Source organism: Acomys russatus, chromosome 10 (assembly GCF_903995435.1).
Source record: "Acomys russatus chromosome 10, mAcoRus1.1, whole genome shotgun sequence".
NCBI lineage: Eukaryota > Metazoa > Chordata > Mammalia > Rodentia > Muridae > Acomys > Acomys russatus.
In genome coordinates, this window is record NC_067146.1 from 67,208,299 (window position 1) to 67,228,412 (window position 20,114).

The 20,114-nt window shown below is 48.1% G+C and overlaps 1 protein-coding gene across 1 annotated transcript in view; it reads right to left on the reverse strand.

Moving 5' to 3' along the window:
• The window catches only part of Mindy4 (MINDY lysine 48 deubiquitinase 4), a 103,943-nt gene that overhangs the window by 47,960 nt on the left and 35,869 nt on the right, over positions 1 to 20,114 (reverse strand). The window contains exons 6-9 of the mRNA XM_051152325.1: positions 8,908 to 8,963; positions 4,216 to 4,322; positions 2,276 to 2,392; positions 1,022 to 1,110 (exon numbers count right to left, since the gene is read on the reverse strand). Of these exons, the coding sequence (XP_051008282.1) occupies positions 1,022 to 1,110; positions 2,276 to 2,392; positions 4,216 to 4,322; positions 8,908 to 8,963 (369 nt within the window). The remainder of the gene's footprint in view (positions 1 to 1,021; positions 1,111 to 2,275; positions 2,393 to 4,215; positions 4,323 to 8,907; positions 8,964 to 20,114) is intronic.

Below are 20,114 nucleotides of genomic sequence, written 5' to 3' on the forward strand. Positions count from 1 at the left end.
GGGGGTCCGGGAAGGCCTTCACTGACAGGGTGGTGAGAGGGGCCAGCAGATAAACCACGTGAGGACACGGGGAAAGAATTTGAGGGTACATGCTGAGAAGCAGGAAATTTTAGAGGAACAAAAGTATGGCATGATGTGTGTGGAGGGGAATAAGGAGTTTCCTTCCTTCTGCAAACATCAGTAAGATTCCAATGTACCCGCAGGAAGCCTTTTCTCCCACCCTCAGTAGCGTGCTTGACCCCCATCACCACCTGTCTATTTGTCTGGCTCCCCTGTGCAATCCCAGCAGCCATCAGGGGATGGGTACCACTACCAGAACCCTATGGGGTGTGGTCCAAGTCACGAAGGGAAGTAGGCAAAGGCCCTGCTGAGGGCTACAGGGGTCCCTACTCCAGCAGGTACTACCACATCAGGAGTGTGAAGTGGACGGCGGAGAAGTGCTGGCCTCCCCAACACATCTCAAACCTCTTGGTTGGCACCTCTGGTGGGAGGAGGGAGAGAAAACACTGGCTTCTCTCATTGCACGAAAGGGTTCTAGGGGCGCTGAGTACATGTGATGAGCAGCGGTTCCTAGGTACAAACACTTGTGTGTGAAATGGAAAGTACATAGCCACAACGAGGAGAAAGTCATGCACAGTGGAGTTGGCTGGAATGTGCAGTTCTCACTGTTGATGGAGAAGAGACAAACTGGGTGGGGGAAGGCCTTGGACCTACTTAGAGAGTCAGTGGGTGCATATGGGTGTGGAAAGCAGTGTGAAGAGGTGGTACATTTTCAGAGCCATCTTCAGTCACCGGCCTCGTGGAGTAAAACATGACTCACCAACCTTGCCTGCTCCTAGAGCCAAGAGCACCATGTTCACTTAAGCAGGTCAGCAGGAGCCCTGCAAGCTAGCTGTCCTCACCTTTGCCCTTCTCAACCTCCAGGAGACGGGAAATATCAGGGAACGCCCACACTTCCATGCTTATTTATTCTGGACACTCTAAAGAATCCCCGGGGAAGGGAAGATGAGCACTGACTTACAGATTAGAGTCGGTTCTCCTATCTCCTTCAAACAGGAGTTTCTGCAGCACACAGCCTTGAACAGCCGCCAGAACCCCACAGGGACCACCCTGCAGAGAAAGGCACATGTCACCACCAGTGAAGACTACACTTCTTGGCCCCAAGATACTCCCCATCCCACCCACTAGCCTCTATCCCCAATCACGGGGGGTCTCCAGCAAGGTGGCCTGTCTATATGTAGACCCCTAGGCCTCATCCCGCTCCAAGGGAGAGGCCAGTTTTAGATCCTTCCTCGTGGGATGAAAGTGACTATTTACAAAGTCAGGTGTGAAGCTGGAGACATGACCGTGGGCTTGCTGTCACTCAAGAACAGCTCCCACCGTGTCCAAGGGTTGCCAGGGCAATAGGTCAGGGTACCCTTGAAGTTGTGGTAAAGAGAAGCTGAGCTTGGCCACACCACAGAGGGAGGCAGAATCTGGTCATCTCAGGGCCCTTCCTCAAACAGCAGAGGCAGGGGAGACTCCATAGCCAAGGACTGTGCCAGGTGGAGCTGTCCTGCAGCCTCTGGCCTCAGAGGGGGAACGTTTTCAGGCTTTTCTGGAGGCCATCCTACTGAATATGCCCAGGGCAGGCGCAAAGCTTCCCACGCCTACCTTTGGCTGTGTAACAACTACTTCTTCCTTTAAGGTCCTGAGTTCAATTCCCAGTGACCACATGGTGGCTCACAACCACCTATAATGAGATCTGGCATGCAGGTGTACATGCAGGCAGAACACTGTATACATAATAAATAAATAAATCTTTGAGAAAAAAAAAAGAACAAGCACCTCTTCCTATGTGTGTTTTGCACACATGATGGCTTGGTATCTCTTGTAGCCCTGAACTCCTGGCACCCACCCCTGCACTCTTGCCGTCACTTTCTGAAAGCGACTCTCTCCAGATCTACCTTTGAGAGGCCCAGCCCCTCCCAAGGTTTGGCCTGTGATGCCTCTGAAAGCACCCAAGCATGCTTAAGGCCACCTTCTGCTCCCTGCCGTTGACATCCCAGTGTCACAGGAAGGGAATGTGACTAGAATGTCCCCAGAGAGGATCACAATGGTGCTTCTTTCTGTAGCAGCCCCATCTTAGTTGCCTGGAGTGAGTGACAACTTGGTAAGTGTAGGGTAGACCAGATCACCTCACTGATGCTCTCGGAGGTCACCTTGTGATTGATGTCCCCACTTTGTACAGGACAATCCAGAAGAAGGATCCCTGGGGACCCCAAGAGCAACCTGCCTTGTTCTGCACAATGCCGTACTTTAACGAGGCGGTGTCACTGAAGGAAAAGTTCTGAAGTTTCCATTCTTCACTGAAGCAGCAAAAGGTAGAGCCGAACAGAAGGCTCTTTATCTCCTGGGAGGGAAAAGCATTTTATTGGCTGTTTATAAAATGAACAATAACAAGGCTTGCAGCACAGGCCCCGCAGGAGGTGGTCTTGGGTTCTACAAGGAAGTGCATTTTCTGGCAGTGGCGTCTATTTTGCAAGCCCATTCTTCTCATACTTGAGGAAGATAAACCTGACCTTAAGGATCGTACCTCTGGAGTGTCTGTAAACCACACCAGCCCATGCTAATGTGGGCCAAGAGTTTCCTATACAGACCTTGAAATAGAAAACTTTGGCTTCACCAGGGATCTTGGAGGACCTCAGATCCTCCGTCGGAAAGACTGTAAGTTTCCAACCTGAGCTCACATTAAAATTAGGCGCACTTAAAAATAATCCTGGTGTGAAGGCCATGCACGGGCCATGTCAATCCAACCCACATTCCTGAGGATGAAAGCCTGGGACCCACAGGTTTGTTTGGGTTTTTTTTTTTTTTTTTTTTTTTTTTTTTTGGTTTTTGGTTTGGTTTTTTTTTTTTTTTTTTTTTTGGTTTTTTGTTTGTGTGTGTGTGTGTGTGTGTGTGTGTACACACGCGCAAGTGCACCTTATCCCCACTATCAGATTTTAAGCTGCCCAAATGATTCAACTTCTCAGCAAGCCTTCAAGCCACAACTCTGGCACAAACTATAGTCCAAAAACTAAATCTAGCACCTACCTGGTTTTGTAAATAAAGTTTTATTAGCACACAACAATGAGCATTGTTTCTATTTTGTCTCTGGCTAGTTCTACATCACAGCAGCAGAAATGAGTAGCTGCAACAGACACCATAGCCCTGAGCAAAGTCAAAAGCATCTTACCTAGCTGTCTGAAAATAAATACATAAATATAAAAATGAATTTTCTCAGAGTGTCACTTGTCAGTGATCTTAGCCCTACCGCGCAGAGGGCTTCCTATGACCTCTCAAGGCCTGTTTCCATCCTTCCAGTCACATCTCTAGATATCAGAAAATATTTATTCAGTTTGTGGTTCATTTCTACTAACCCACGTACCTCTGTCCAGACCTTTATAGTTCCAATGCTACACACTGATGGGCCCCACCCTCTGTTATGCCCCCCCCATCCATGGTCTATGGTTTTTTAGTCAACAGTTCTAGCACAGGCATTGGAGTGGGGTGCTCTGAAGAATCAAGAAGGCTCTAGGACTAGCAGGCTGATCTCCATCCCATCCCTGGCTGAAAAGCTGGTGTGGGACAGCAGGCTCAACACTCCAGCCTGCAGGAGCCTCTAGCCAAAGGAGGGATGAGCCACCCTAGCAACTGAGGGTCCTGAGGAACACAGGGCACCTCTGCCAAGGAGGCCATAAGGCAGGGTGCCTGTGTCCTGCTGCCATGGGTCCCTCTAGGAGGCCAGAGGTTCAAATCTGGGTGTGCTGAAGAACTGCCCTCCCTGTCCTTCTAGCTCTACAGCTGCCCAGAGCCTAGGGCATGACGTCAGTGTAGGCACAGAACCAGTCAATCTTACAGGACAACTACCCCATTGCTGTGACACCACAGTGGGTGAGGCAGCTCTGGGCCATCAAGAGCAGGGTCCTGCAGCATCCAGAAGGGGAAAACCCAGTCCCACCCCCACTCCTTTGTCTCAAGGAAGTAGGGGGTGAGGGGGCGCCAGTCAGGACTAAAACAGTCTTCCTGAGCCCTCAGTTCAGGTTCCTTATCCGTCACATCAATTTTCCTGCTTCAACAGCGACCAGGAGATTACAATGAGAAAGAACCACTGAGCCAAAAGCATCCGAGTTATGTGATTTCCATGAGGTTGTGCTTACGGTGCATTCCTTGCCCCTCTGCGCCGACACCTACCTTCGCCAGTGAGAGGTCAATCGGCTGTGACACCGTCTGCATCTTGAGCAGCGATGGAGGTGGGGACAGGACAATGTCTTCCTTTATCAGCTCATCTTCAACATCCTCTGAAAGAAAACAAGGCCGCAATGTGGCTCGGTGAAATGGACCAGAGGTCACTTACATCGCCGCCACACTGAAGTGTTTGGAGAAGTGTGAGGAATGTTTCAGACTGAACACCAGCCTCTACATCAGGCCTAGGGCTCCCCAACCAAGAAGAAAGCAAAGTGGGGTTTGCTCCTGGCCATCACCCCTCCTCCCCAATTGACAAAGTGAATCAAGTGCCTTAGAGCCTACAGCCAGTAAGTGATGCAGGGCCAGCGCTGACACACTCTTTACAAAAGGTGGCAGGGGGCACAAGTCTGTCGCCCCAAGGACACAGGAGAAGAGGGCAGTGTTAGAGGAGTCATGTTTCAGTAAAAATAATAATATATTCTTAAAATCATCATTGTTATTTATTGAACATTTGAGTTCAACTCCAACTTGGTCTTTTGAGAATCTGATTACTACTGGCCACTTACAACAAGGGCATAAGGCACCGGCAGTGACGCAGCTGCCCCAAGCTGCACAGGGAAAAAGTGGCAGAGGCAGGACACCAACCAGGCTGACCATAAACTACCTGGTACATGCCTCCCCAGGACCTCCAAGCAGAAGGAACTCCAGGTCATCTCTCACAGCTGGGGTGACCAAGGCTAAAAGAGAATCCTACCAGATTAAGCAGCTGTGACATCTCAGCTAGCAAGACCCTCTGGCCTGCCCCCTTCTGTGCAACACACACTGGAATGCTCAGATGAAAGACCCCAGGAGTAAGCATGCTGGCAAAGCTGAGTGCATACTCCTCAGAGACACTGCCAGGGTGGACCTGGCACTTTGGGGAGGGCACAGAGGGTGGACCTGGCACTGGGGGGAGGGAACGGAGGGTGGACCTGGCACTGGGGGGAGGGAACAAAGGGTGGACCTGGCACTGAGGGGAGGGCACGGAGGGTAATCTCAGGACGGCTTCCCATTTGTATCTAAGTCAACAACCTTCTTTCCCCATCCAGTAGAACCAGCCGCCACACAAGGAAAACTCATGCACTGAATAAAAAGATAAGGCATGAAAGTGGGGGTATGGGCTGCTAAAAAGAATTTCAGCAGCAGAGAGGAAGTGATGAGAGACGGCAAGTGGGGGGGGGGGTGTAAAAATGACTAAAATTCATTCTGTCCATGTATAAAACTGTCATAGAATATTTTGTGAGGCTGAACTTTCAGTAAGAAGCTAGACTGAAATGAGACCGGTCTCCATTTGAATCTCTGGAAACGTTACCCTGTGACCATGGACTTTCAAAAATAACCAGAAATGGAAACCAGATGTTCACCCAGCAGTGTGGATAGATTTTAGAAACACGGTGCTGGGTAGGAAAAGGAAGAAATAAAACGGAATGGCAAATAAAGACACATGCATACCAAGCAATGCCGCAAACGGCAGGAACAGATGCGGCTCATGCCGAAGATAGTGAGGGCTGCTGGGAAATCAGGGCAGAGGGGAAGGAGGGCAGGGCTGACAGGCAGGCTCAGCCTGATTCCTAAGAGATGAAAGGGACAGTAGGTAAGCTTATTTGAAGGCCACTGTGTGGTATATTGGTGGGGGGGGCGGGCAGGAGGGGAGTGCGGCAATATACTCTGTTCGGCCGATGAAGTGAATCTGAGAGGCTGGGAGTCTCAGAACAGGATTCATATAACATATGTGGGGTGGCATTAGCCAAGGAGCAGGCAGCCTTCCATGGTTTCTGCAGGGAGAACCTGGCCCAGCACAGGAAGTTGGTTCAGGACCACAAAGCAGGCCCCGGGACAAGCTGTGGCAAGACCGCCAAGCATTGAGGAATGACATGTTAGCCAAGACACCAAACTGTCCGCAAATGCCAGTGGTTTGAAAATGCTATTTTTAAGGCCATTATATGAATGTCTAGTTGAACAGAAGCTAAGGGCTTGTTTTCCCATTTCGTATACCCTTTGAAGGGGGTACGTGGGTGGCAAGAGACAGAAAGAGTCACATTTCCCTTAAGTGGGATCCAAAGAGAGCAAGAGGCACAGTGTTGATACTTTGAGACAGGGTCTCACTAAGTCACCCTGACTTTGAACTCACTTTGTAAGCCAGGCTAGCCTTGAACTCATGGCAATCCTCTTGGCCAGACTTCCAAGAAAGTGGAATTACAGGTCTGCATCACCAGGCCTGGTGCTGTGACATGCTCTATCAAACATCCATACCTAATATACTAGAGACAGCATGGGACCAGAACCGATGAAGGTACCATTCTGTTCTCCGAGAGATCCCAGCCCAAAGTAAGAGACACAGCACCCCAAACACAGTGGTGAACGTGCTGGGGTAGGAATTTGGGCAAAGGTTCAGGAGGAGAGAGTGAGGCACGAGGGATCAGGGAAGTGTCCTGTTAAGGTGGCATTTGAGCAGGTCTTGAAATGTTACTGGGAACAAAGGTTTCTCACCACTGTGCCCTGCCTCTCTCAAGAGTTCCTTACCAGTCCCCTTCCAGAGGTTCCTACATTGAAATCCATCCTGTGCAGAGTCTACACAGCATAACCCCGGTCTTCAGCAACTCCTGGTACCCAGTAATTTGGTTCAAACCTTAATTAGCACAGCACTCAGAACCCTCTCTGCCTGCCTGCTCCAGCCCTGTTCTGATACCCTGTGGGCCCTGCTCCTCTCAGTAACCTCTCTCGCTCTCTTCATTGCCTCTGCTTGTCAGTTATCTCTATATGTCCCTTGGGCGAGCCCTGGCCCATCCTTCAAAGTCGAACCTAAATGCCACTGTTGTGGGCCCCTCTCCTGCATCTCTTGAGGTTCACGTCTATCTATGGGAGCATGGCACACCTCTCTCTTTTGTCCCATCCAGTTCTGCACTCCAAGAGTCCAAGATGTCTTCCACTCAGCACAGTCTGCCTTCAGCAAAGCCTCGCTTCTACTTGCAGGGGGGCTGCAAACAGAGGCTCCTAAGCCAGACCAAAAAGGATACAAAAGGGACCACCGATCCTCTCCCAGGACGTGCTGCCTCTTCTCTGTACCCCATGTCCCGTGCCCCTCAGACCCTCTCTGCGTTTCTCTTCCTTAACTCTATTCTCATCCTTTGCTTCCTCTTCTTTGTCTGAATCTTCATCCAAACCAGCAGCAGAGAGGGCCCCCTCCTTCTAGAAAGCATGTGCATACACTTCAAATAGCTTCTGGGAACTGCCAAAGAGCCTTCCTTCCAAGAGGGGTTCTGAAGGCCGGGAACTGTGTTGCTTTGTGTCCAAACACGAGTCACTTTCATCAGAAAAGCTTCAAGAGCCACACAGCGCAGAGGCTCTGAATGCCAAGGCTTCTAGACTCTGGACAGCCTTCACTTTACTCTGCACAGCCATGGGCAGAAAGCTACCCTTTCCTGGGCAGGACCACATCATCCCCACCAGCAGTTCCTGGTGATTTCTAACGCTCTGGTACCTCTGAAGTGGGTCAGACAGCATAAACAAGCCTGCCTCCACGATCAGAGCCCTGGCCTCTACTTTCAGCTAGATCAAAGCACACTGACGGCTGCACATCCAACACAGGGACTTCTGAGAGTACCTCTCTCCTCCTACAGCTTAAAAAGAAATGTTTCTATGTGCCACAAAAGGCGAGCAGGGTAAAGGGGCTGGCTTCCAGGAGGAGAGCAGACTGAAGAGCATTCAAGTTGAGCCTCTCACGTCCAACCCTGCCCTGTCATCCTCCACTCGAGAGCTCCTGCCAGGCTCTCTCTTCAAGGATTATGGACAGAAAGAAATTGCTTCCAAGCTAAAGTGGCAACAAATGCTCTGTCTTGATCTCAGAGTCCAGTGACACAGACTCAGGCACTGTGTGAAATGCACAGGGCTGAGCGAAGACGCTGAGCCTCTCACCTTTCTTTATGTACCCCAATCATGCCTGTAAACCTTTTAGATGGACATGCCACCCTGGGCACAGCTACCTCATATTTTCACCTGGAGCTGTGTTCCAAAACATTCTAAATAGTCCCAAAGATCTCCTGTGCCTGCAGCTGTGCGGTGCAGACCCGGGGACAAGCAACCTAGTTTCTATTAGCTGGTCTCCTTTGGTTTGGAGAAACAATCTATTCTTTGGTTTGTTGGTTGCTTTGACTTGGTTTGGTAGACAGGGTCTCGCCATATGGTCCATGCTGACCTCTCACTTTGGATCCTCCTGCCTTAGCCTCCTGTGCTGGGGTTGCAAGCATGTGTGACTGACTACATCCACCTGTATAACCAGTCCCTCTTTGTTTGTTTGTTTGTTGATTTGCTTTTTGGTTTTGTTTTGTTTTTTTCTGTTTTGTTTTGTTTTGTTTTTTGAGACAGGGTTGCTCTGTGTAACATCCCTGACTGTTCTGAAACTCACTCTGTTGACTAGGCTGGCTTCAAAATCACAGAGATTTGCCTGTCTCTGCCTCCAGGATTAAAGTTGTGTGCAGCCACCACTGGCCCAGCTTCCAATCCCTCTTTAAAAAACTATCCAGAAGAGAAAGGCAGGCAGTAGATGGAGACACTGAAGAAATGCAGCACCATGGCCCTGAGGTGGGTAGTGAGGAGTCTCCCACCTGGAGGGAATCCTGCCAGGTGACACGGACATGGTGAGGGATGTGCTTCACCTACCTAGCTGCAGGACATCTGGCTTATCAGCCACCTTGTCTGACATCAACTGATTTTTCCTGAAAAAGAGAGAGAGAGAGAGAGAAAGTCAGTGTGGAAGAGGAGAATGGCAGAGGAACACAAACAGGACAGATGACTGTCAGGACAACTGCTCCTGATACCCAGAGAGTGCCCTGAGCAGGCTGCATGCCAACAGACTTCACTGATGTCACTGCTGCGATACCCTGTGTGGACCAGCAAAGGTCAAGTCTTATCATCAACGCATCTCTTCTCTCCTGGGTTCAAAGCCAGCTTTGTTTCTTTCTTTCTTCTCTCCCAGCTTCCTCTTAAAGCCATGTGTGGCCATTTAAAGTACCAGACTCGGGGCTGGAGAGATGGCTCAGTGATTAAGTGTTCTCTCTCCTCTTCCAGAGGTCCTGAGTTCAACTCCCAGCAAGCACATTGTGTCTCACAACCATCTCTACCCTCTAGTACCCACTCTTGGTGTACAGGTGAACACGTATATAGAGCACTCATATACATAGAATAAATAAATAAAATAGTAAAATAAAAATAAAACAACACACACCTGGGATGTACCAACTTTGGAAAGGAAAATGGCCCTGCGGTTCAGACTTATGTGTTTGTATGCGTTCAGAGCCTTCTAAAAAGGCTCCGCCCATGTAGTGGCTCTGCTTAGGTTTGTTTTCCTCCATCATGCATCAATCTGAACTGAAGGAAATAGAACACATTGAAAGTAACACTCTTACATCATTCTCCAAAAACTCATTTACTATGTTGAGAATGACAGTTCTTTTGAACATGGCATTGAAATATATTTTCCTCCACTGTCTTTGCAGGGTAAGATATGACTGCAATAACAATCAGTCTCACCACGGTGCCCTCCATTGAACTGGCTTCCTCTTGAAGATGTATGAAGGGCGTGAGTGAAGGCTGTGTGGGACACGCAGTTCTCCGACCCTGTGCTTGTGCTTCGTGCGACTCTCGGTTTCTCTGTGGCTCTAGACCCCAGAGGTCTATCACATTCCCTCCCAAGCAGCCTCTTCCCCTCTGTGCCCATCCTACTCAGTGAAGCCCTGGGCCACCAGGATTTCATAGGGGTTTTGGGGGGAGGGGCATGGAGGAAGAACGCTCTAGAAAACTGGGAAGAGGGGTCCATGGATGCAGAGCACCCCACCTCGACCATGAGGCAAAACTAAGGTGCACCACCATCAAAAAGACTCTTTCCTCAGACTCCACCCAGCTCATCTGCTCTACGGCAAAGGCTGAGGGCACTTTGATGGAAGAGACAAGAAGCCCAGGAACGGGCAAGGAACATGAGGCCCAGGCACTTGCCCAAGATGGCTTCTATAGTCCTTGCAAAGCATTTCTGGTAGGATGTCAAGGGCATCTCCCAGGCACTCCAAGGCTACCAGGGCCCTCTTAAACCCACTTGGCCCTGCTTCTTCCTCTCTCATTTATGGAGTCTCAGCAGCCTCTTAATGTTGTCCTGACACCCGGAGCAGCCCATCCTCAGTCCCCACATCTTCCTACACCATGTGTGCAGAGGCTGGTCTGACATGACCCTGCACCCACTACACAGTTACTTAAAGGTCCCTGCTACCCCGTCATCACCATCGTCTACAGCAATTCCCGTTCACCAAAAAACACCCACAGCATCAACAACAAACTCCTTTCGGCTCTTTGGATTATCTCAGGCCTCAGAATGTGTGCTTTGAAAACCTCAAAGGCTCTCAAAACGGCCTTTTGAAGTAGTTACTTCCCTCAGTGTCAAGAGAGGTGCAAGCAGTTTTCCGTGGTTTACATCAAGCAAGTAATAGCAGAGGAATATCTTAAGAGTGCTGCTCTGCAAGGCTCTCGAGGAGAACCTGCCACCTTCCGTCCAGAGGCAACTCCTGCTGAGCCATGACACCCCACCTGCATTGCCCTGTGCTGAGAATCTCAGGATAAGCTTCTGTGACCCTGACAGATTCCTAATGCACTACAGCCTAACTGTGGTGCCCCCACCCCCGACATGCCTTCACTCATCTATGCCTTCACCTCCCAGCACAAATGAATGGCTTTCTATCAGGCTTGTCTCCCAGGCAAAAAAGGCCAAGATGGTGTGGCAGGCTACCCCACAAAGATGTCAGCATTCAAATGGCCAGAACCAGGAGCCATTATCTTATTATCTTACAGGAAAAAAAAAAAAAAAAAAAGGAGGCTTTAAGGATCTGCAGTGGGAAGAAGATCCTGAGTCTCTGGGTAGAAACAATGCAGTCACAAGCCAAAGGAGATACAGCCCAGGAGAGATGAGGTGCTGAGAGCTGACACCGGTGGACACACTTTGCAGATTGGAGAGTAGGCCACAAGCAAAGGGATACAGGTAGAGGGTAAAAAGGCAGGGATATAGGCTCTCCCTCAAAGCCTTCAGAAAGATCTAGCCATGTGAGCTCTGAACTGACTTTGGACTCCAGCCTTCAGAGCTATGAGACATTAAATCCCTGTTGTTTAGCTAAGGAGTGGGAGACTGACTGTGGCGCCAAGGACAGAAATGGGACTGCAGCATTCTCACTGAGTCTTGGATGTCCAACACTAACCAGTGTTCCACAGAAGATACTAAATGAGGCAATAACCCTCATAGAAACTAGGCGACTGACACAAGCTGCACGGTTTAGAACTGCTGACGCCGGGACTCAAACCCAGGCCACTGGTTTCAAACACTCCACTGCGTTCACACCTTTAGTCTACACATACTGTCCCTGTCAGAAACTTCTACGGCATCCAAGGAACAGTGGGACGGAGACTCAAATGTTCCTGGTAGCTGATGAGAGGGTGGGGACAGTGTGTTCACTGGGCTGGGAACAGCAGGGCCTCTCCCCAGTCATGGGACTTCCACCCAGAGGGCTATCCATCAGCCACAGGAGAAGCTTAGAACCTTTGTGCCCATGCCTCATAGATCTCCTCACCAAAGGAGACCTCGAGTGTGCTCACACGTGGAGAATGTGCTATTGTTCCTTTCATGTGTCCCTTTGTGGCATAAGCACTGTACAGTTGAAAAGGTCAGCTTAAAAGTGTGCCCTTGCCTTTGAGCAAAAACTACTAGAAACAACAAAGACAAAAAGATAAATCAAGGCTTCCCAATGCTTTTTCCAAGTGCCACTGTGCAAAGAGCCCAGAGGCATGTATCAAGGGCCAGTGACAGACATGCCTTCTATCATACACCGACGACCTCCACCCCATTTCTGAAATCCCACAGGGAGAGCAATGGACGGGAGGTGGGGGAGAGTACACACGACCAAGGACTCCGTCTCTGAGTAAGTGAATCCTTGTCTGGGAGAAAGGACCACTGAGACTGTTGGCCAAAGAAGTCCTATAGGAATCCCCAAACAGCCTATAGTCTAAGACCATAGGTTGTTCTCCACAAACTGACAGTAAGAGGCCATTGCTGAAGACAACACCTACACAACTCACTGAGCATAGAGAAATCAAGATGGTACCTACTCAGAACCTTCGCCCCCATGTCTTTATTACAGGAAGATGCTCTGCAGGCTGCCAAAAGAGAAACATAACCACTAACCCAGCCAAAGAAAACCTTGAGCTGCAACCTGTCCTGCCTGCAAAATATGCTAGAGCAATGGTGGCACAAAGCTGTGGGAGCAACCAACTAATGTCTGATTGGGCTTAAGGCCCACTTCCTGAGATGGATCCCATACCTCAGATACTGCTTGGGTGACCAAAACCAGAGACTATATAGCACAGAGGCCTAGGGAAAAGCCAAATATTACTGATTAAAAACAATGACTCCTAATGACATTCTGCTTCTGCTATACTCATGGATAGGTGCCATCATCGGAGATGGACCCTCCTGCAGCAGATAGGAACAAATACTGAGACCCACAGTCAGACATTACCCAGACAGCTCTAAACGGGGTGTCTCCATCAAATCCCTCCACTCAGAACTCAGGGAATCCAGTGGACAAGGAGGCAGAAGGAGTGTGGGAGCCAGAGGGGATGGAGGACACCAGGAGAACAAGGCCTTCTAAGTCAATTGAGCAAAGCTCATATGGACTCACAGAGACTGAAGCAGCATGCGCAGGGCTGACATGGGTCTGCACCAGGTCCTCTGCCTATATATTATAGCCTTCAGTTTAGTATTTTTATGGGACTCCCGAGCACGTGAAAGAGTGGGTCTGATTTATGCCTTCTCTTGGGACTCTTTTCCTTCTGTTGGTTTGCCTTGTCCAACTTCAATATGACAGTTTTTTTAATATCTTACTATATTTTATTTGGTTATGTTTTTATTGTTAACTCTTAGAAGCCTGTCCTTTTCTAATCAGAAAAAGGGAGTGGATCCAGATGGGATGGGAGGCGGAGAGGAACTGGGAGGGGTAGAGGGAAGGGAAACTGTAATCAGGATATACTGTATGAGAAAAGAATCTATTTTTAATAAAACAAGGGGGGGGGGGAAGAGTTGTCTCATTCTCCTGTGTCCACCGCTGAACTCTTGGCCAGATTGCAGATGGTAAGTACTATTGGATTTAAGTGAGTCTTTCTGAGCATGGTAATGGCCCTGTGACTGGGTAGAGATACTCTCGTCCCGAGGAAACTTGAGCTGAAATGTCATGATACCAACTTTCACTCTCACATGGAGAGTAAAACAGTGTATAAATGTAAACATGTGCAGGTACAGTAGTAAAAATAAAAAGACAGATCCTAGCAATGGCTGAACTGGGTGATGAGTACACAGGTGTCTGTTTAGTACACTGTCACTTTGGCTGCAAGTTTGAGGTTTTATATGTTAGGTGGGTGGGGGAAAAACTTGGTAAAAGTGTGAAGAGCCGATGGAAAACAATGAGGAGACTGTCGGGAACTATTAATGGACAGTATCGACTGTGATTAGTATGGAAAGAGAAGGTGCAAGGAGGACCAAGTAAAAGATACTGAAGAAACAAACACTGCAGTCCAATAACACAGAAAAGGAATTGCCAGAGGAAGAGAAAACAGGAAATTGCCAGATACAAATCTTTATAGACTACACTAAGCCTCAGTAAGACATGCAAAGAAAATTACACATCTAATGTGTCATGCTGAGATGATCAGAATGCCACAGAGAACAAGAAAGACATTAGAGAAAAGATGGATTTCCTAGAGACAACTTAACAGAAGACTTCTCACTAGTAGCACCAAAAGCGGGAAGCCACCTTCAGAGTGGCGAGAAAAAAATAACCATCGACTGGGAAATTCCTAGCGTAAGATTGTCATTAAAGGTAAGCCAAAGAAAGTCCTAGGAAAAACTTCAAGTTTATTCTCACAGACCTTCACTGGGCAAATTGCTAAAGGGCCTATTTCAGGCAAAAGAAGAGAAAAGAGAGGAAGGGTAAGAAATTGGAAAACATTTAAGGAAAACAAAATAAGAGCTGGCCCAGCCCCTCACAGGCTGCAGCACTCAGGAGAGTGGGCCCCAACCTTCACTGGGCAGCACAGTGACGCTGGCTCTGGAGGCCTGGGTGAGAGTGAGCCGCCCAAAGGCACGGAGAGCAGGAGAGTTGACCCTGCCCACTGCTGATGGAGGCACTGGGTGTCCTAGCTGGAGCAATTGCTGGAGAACTCGCTCTGGTGGTGTGGCTAAGGGAGAGCTGGTGCAATGACCAGCTCAGCTACCTCCCGGGCCCAGATCCAGGATTCTGGATTGACCCACCCCAAAATCTATATCATCTGCGAATGACTGGGGCACAGGAAACGGCCAATCCTGCTGATCCAAAGCTGCAGGATCTCCATGACACAGGGCAGCAACAGGATAACCAGGAGGAGTCCCAGTGAGGAGCCAGTACTATGACATCAGGTGTCACAGAAGTCGGGAGATTTTGAACCAGACCAATGACTCGTTGCACTGAACATTTGAATGAAGATGTGCGAACAGAGGGACACAGTGTGGGACACACTGTGACATACCACAGCTTCCACGATGAGATCTTTTCTTTGCTTTTGTTGTTGTTGTTGTAGTTGTTTGTTTTATTTGGGAGGGGGTGAAAGGGCAAAGGGCCGATATGAAAGGACAAGAAGATGAGTGGGACTGGGGTACATGATGTGAAACTCACAGAGAACCAATAAAATGTTTTTTAAAATATAAAGGTAATGGTCAATCAAAGCATTAAGAGTAGTGACAGCCACACCTACTGGGAACACTAAAAGCAAAGGCAGCACAGCTGCGAACAAGACAGGGCGACAGGGCAGGTGATCACGGGGCTACCTTCTCCATCCTGAGGGGTACACTGATGGGTCCTGAGCTGTCGAGCCAATCATGATAAAAGACGTAAGAGTAACTGAGACTGTTGCAACATGTTGTATAATCTCTGGATCCAAAAGGGGAAGACACACCAGTGGACTCCAACTATGTGCCACCTGACAGCAGCTAGGCAGTGTCTTGATGAGTCTAGGTTGACCAGCTGACTCTGCAAGGGTAGTCCTAGACATATCGGGCCAAAGGACTGGCTAGAAGACGCACAGGAATGTCTACACAGCGTTCCTTTCAGTGGCCCAAGGTTGGAAGTCACCAGCATGCTTATCAGTAAGTAAGAATGGAATGCTGTTCTGCCGCATAACGGAACGGACACTGAACATGCTACAGTGTCACTGAGCTTCAAGGAATCAGACAGACACCAAAGGTCACATATACCACACAATTCCATGTGTGAGAAATAGCGCACTTTGCCAGCTGCCTGGAGCAAAGACGGAAGGGGACTGAGAGGAACTGCCTAATCAATTAATAAGGGATCTTACTTGAAGAGAAGAAAATGTTTTTGGAACTATAGAAGTGGTGGTTAGATGACTGTACTAAATGTTTATTTTTCAGTGGTCAACTCAAAGAAAAAAATGAAGAAAATGTAGCAAAATTAAAGTATACACTATAAGAAAAGCTATTAAGTCCGTAACTAAAGAAAACAATTGCTCAAACTTGCAGTGAAAAGACAGACACTTGGGCTGGAAAGACAGCTGGAGAATAAGAGCACTTGGAGAGGCTTCGAGTCCTAGCATCCACATGATAGCCACAACCATCCTTAGCTCCAGTTCCAGAGCTGCTGGCCTCTGCCAGCACTGCATGCACGCAGCTCACAGACATCATATGTGTAAGCAAAACACTCATACGCATAAAATGAAAATAAATTAATCTTTTTTTAAAATGACACTCAGATTGCATTTTTCTTACTACTTGTGTATTTTTTCAAGAGAAGTAACACGATACTAAAGCTTAGCAACAAAACATGGGAAGTACGCCACTTGTACGAGCCATTCTAAAACTCATGAGAACAAATATCCTCCATAGGAAATGGAATTTGAAACTTAAAATTCTTAGTGATATATCTACTTATTACAGAATTAAAAAGGGACAATGTATCTACCATGAATTTATATACTCCTAAAGCATTCCCAAAATACAGGAACAAGACATTGATAAAACAGAGGTTCTATCAAATAGAAAGTGTTCAACCTATGAGTATAGAAGAAAATTTTTGCACTCTTCTTTCAGCAAATAATACCTAAAATAAGGGGAAAAAAACAACTAAGACTAAAGGACATTTGAAGGCCAAGATAACCTGCATGATTTCACACACCCAACTATTAAACAATATATATTCTTGTGAGTGAGTCCACGCAGCTTTAATTACAAAAGCTGACTATAAATATTCCAAGATGTATTTCTGACTGCAAAGAAAAATTGTTTAAAATCCAATAGTAAAGATAGCTCCTCAACACTCCTCCCAAAAGAGAATCTGTATGTAAGTAATTCTAAAGAAACGACAGTGGAAATAAACATTTCAAAGCGGTGAGCACTAAAAACTTGACTCTGGGAAGCACTTAAGGGGTTAACAGCGAGGATGAGTGTACAGCAAAGAGCCAAGCCCTGATACCGCAGGAGTCACTAGAAAAGGACAGATGCAGGGGAAGTAAGTACAACACTTACAGTGAGCAAAGTAAGTAGGCACAGTGATCACCAAAGCTGATTCTTTGAAGAGACTAACAGGAGCACGCCTTTGGGAGTTCGCTCTATGCTAGCTTGGTTCTCCATAACTGACAAGGAGAAAAAACAGGGTAACTAACACTGTTAGGAGGGCAAGGGAGGGGTTAAGAACATATTAAAAAGAATGTCTTCAGTAAAAAGAAAGTAAACAAGGCATTTGAAAACCAACAAACTGACTACAGGGTGCGGTGGTGCACGCCTGTAATCTCAGCACTTGGGGAGGCAGAGGCAGGAGGATCTCTGTGAGTTTGAGGCCAGCCTGGTCTACAAAGTGAGTCCAGGACAACCAAAGCTACACAGAGAAACCTTGTCTCAAAAACAACGAAAAAAGAAAAAAGAGGAAGAGAAGGAAGGAAAAAGGAAGGAAGGGAAGAGAGAGAGAGAGAGAGAGAGAGAGAGAGAGAGAGAGAGAGAGAGAGAGAGAGAGAGAGAGAGAGAACTGGACAATTATCTAGAAAAATCTCAAAACTGAGCTGGTGAGATAACTCAGTAGGTAAAGGCATCTGCCATGCAAGCACAGTGACCAGAGTTCAGGCCCACATAAAGATGGAAGGAGAGAACCAATTCCACAAAGCTGACCTCTGGAGCTCTGGATGCACACGATAGCACACGCAGAAGCATGCACACTTGTGCTCACACGCACAATTTAAAAGGATAATGACCACAAAACTGGCGTGAGAACAAACAGGAAATCTAAAACTACAGTCGCTCCAGGCAGGATGATTCGTGCCTGAAGCCCCAGCATGCACACACAGGGCCTGGAGGCCAGAGCAGCACCTGAGCCAGAGCTCAAGAGCAGCCTGAACAACAAATGCGCCATGGTGTCTTGCTGGTTTGTGTCATCAAACAGACAGAACTCTCCCCAGTTTCCACTCTGAACAGAGCCTTCCTGACCCCACTTGGCAGAGAACCCAGAGCAGCCCTGAAACTCTGCTCTGGAGGCAGGTTCCTCTCTTCTTTGTGCATCTGCCTTCTTATTGATAGAATCTTCCCTCAAAGAAGGTTTTATTAACTGAGTGAGTGACTGCATCAAGTAAATAATGAAGGCAGCCCTGGCCCCCCCCGCCCCCAGACACACAGCATCTGCTATGCATTAGCCGAGATGACGACAAAAGATGACGCAAGTATAACCTTGACTCCAAAAAACTCACACTTGCCCACGTAAGTGCAAATTAGGAAAGGAAACCTTGGACAACTGCTCTGACCATGAGTTGTTTTCTTTTGTTTTGTTTTGTTAATATGACACACACACCCCCCGGGATGCAAGAATTTAACAGTAGAAAACTTAATAATGTTAATTCACACCAACGCATGACAAGCTGATGCTGAAGAGGCACTTGATAAAAACAAATACCCACATATATTCCCAAGGAAGGGAACTCTGGCCAAGCTCAAGGAAGGGGATGGCTTTTTGAATCCTGTGCAACACTCTCTGCCTTGGAAGCATGTCCACATCCACAGTACTAAGTGTCCCATTCAAGGTGCACCAGGGCCATGCAGCAAGGGACGGGACCCTAACGTCAACAGCCAGACAGGAATCTGGCAGAGCAGTCGAGGGTGGCACACAGCAAAGTCTGATATCACTGGCTGCATACTAGAGTCTCACACCGCGCCCATTTGACCTGAGGTGCCTCTGACATGCTCTAAGGATGCTAACATCTGGTGCTCCTGGGCTTCCTGCCCTTCAGACAGTTCCTACCCCAGATGCCTCAGGGGACCTGTGTGCTGCTCTTTTCCTGTATCCCCAGCAGAAACCTTGCGTCTAAAGATGGCCCTGAGGAGAAGCAGCAAGCAGCCTTTGTGCATCCTGTCCTCAGGTCTGCTGATACAAAAGGCTTTTTAAAGCCTCTGAGTTCTCCATAACTGTTTTCTTTTTCTCTTTCTTTATACTTTGCTGTTCCCCATTTCTCTGTTCCCGATGGGAAAGTGGAGATGCAGGGTGGAAGTTAGACGCAAGGGATGCTGGGAAGCCACCTGTTGTGGTTACTGACAAGCTCAGGAAGAGGAAGGCAGTTCCTGGGAGTCTCACCTCTGGTGGCCAGTGTGACGGATGGGAAGTGTCCAAGCCTGGGGGAGGGGGGGCCCTTCCTCTGCCTCCCTCCACAACCAGTTGATCAGCAGACGTTTTTAAAATTAAGCCACAGAGAACATGAGGTCTCGGGAAGGGCTTCAGGTTATCAAGGAAGGAGTCATTGTATGCCTTAACCATCACAGTGTGTGGTGTAGCGACTTCTACAAGTCTCACTCACCCTCTACCTGCCAGTTCCCTAAATGTCAGCCTTCGGAATTGAAAGAAACCCCTTTGCTCTTCTTCTTCTTCAATCCCTCCTCTTTTTCTCTCGCCATCTTTTTTCTTTCCTCTTGAGGATGTGGAAAACCTGACTATAATTGGCTGGTCTGGTATTTCCTGTAAGAACGTTCTCTGCTTGGAACACTGTGAAAACAATCTGCCTTAACAATTCAACCCAAATAAATGATCTTCCTGCAACTGGTGAAAATCCCTACTTGGGAATTGGGCTGCATACCCAGGTCTCTCTCATCCGGGTCCATGATGACGAAGGTTGGACAAAGATAGGCATCACCCAGTGATGACAGATTGGGGGTAGGGAGCTGATGGCCCTGCATCCTCCTGGAAAAGCCATCGGCCCAGTAGCTGGCTGGAGGGAACACACGTTGTACCCCGGCCTCCTGAACTATTGTTCTTGGGGTGATAATTTCTCAGCTTAACTCTCTTTCCGTATGTGTCCCTCCTGAAATGCTTTGGCACACACCCTTGACAAGAAGTATGCAAAGCCCAGGCAAGATCCAAGATCACGTCCAACGTTTCTTCTTCCTGTATATCTATTCCATGAGTCAAGGTGGATTCTGGAACATTCCAGGAACAAAGAAATTTACCCTAGTCTCACGTCCAGAGGGTTCCTTCAAGGGCAAACAGTTTGCAAAACAAAACTGTACTAGCTATGACCTTCCCTCACATTGTGCTCCCTGTTCTTCCACTTTGGCCCATGGCTTCCACATACAGTTGGCATTGACTGAATGCTCCCTCTGGGAGCCCTGGAGCTCTCAGAGTTCACCTAGATGCAGCCCATTTGTCTGGAAAGTTAGGAAGCCATCCCAGACCTAGTCCAACCTGGATGCCTTACAGCAGTCATTCCCAGCCTTCCTAATGTTGCGACCCTTCACGTTGTGGCCATAAAATAATTTCCAT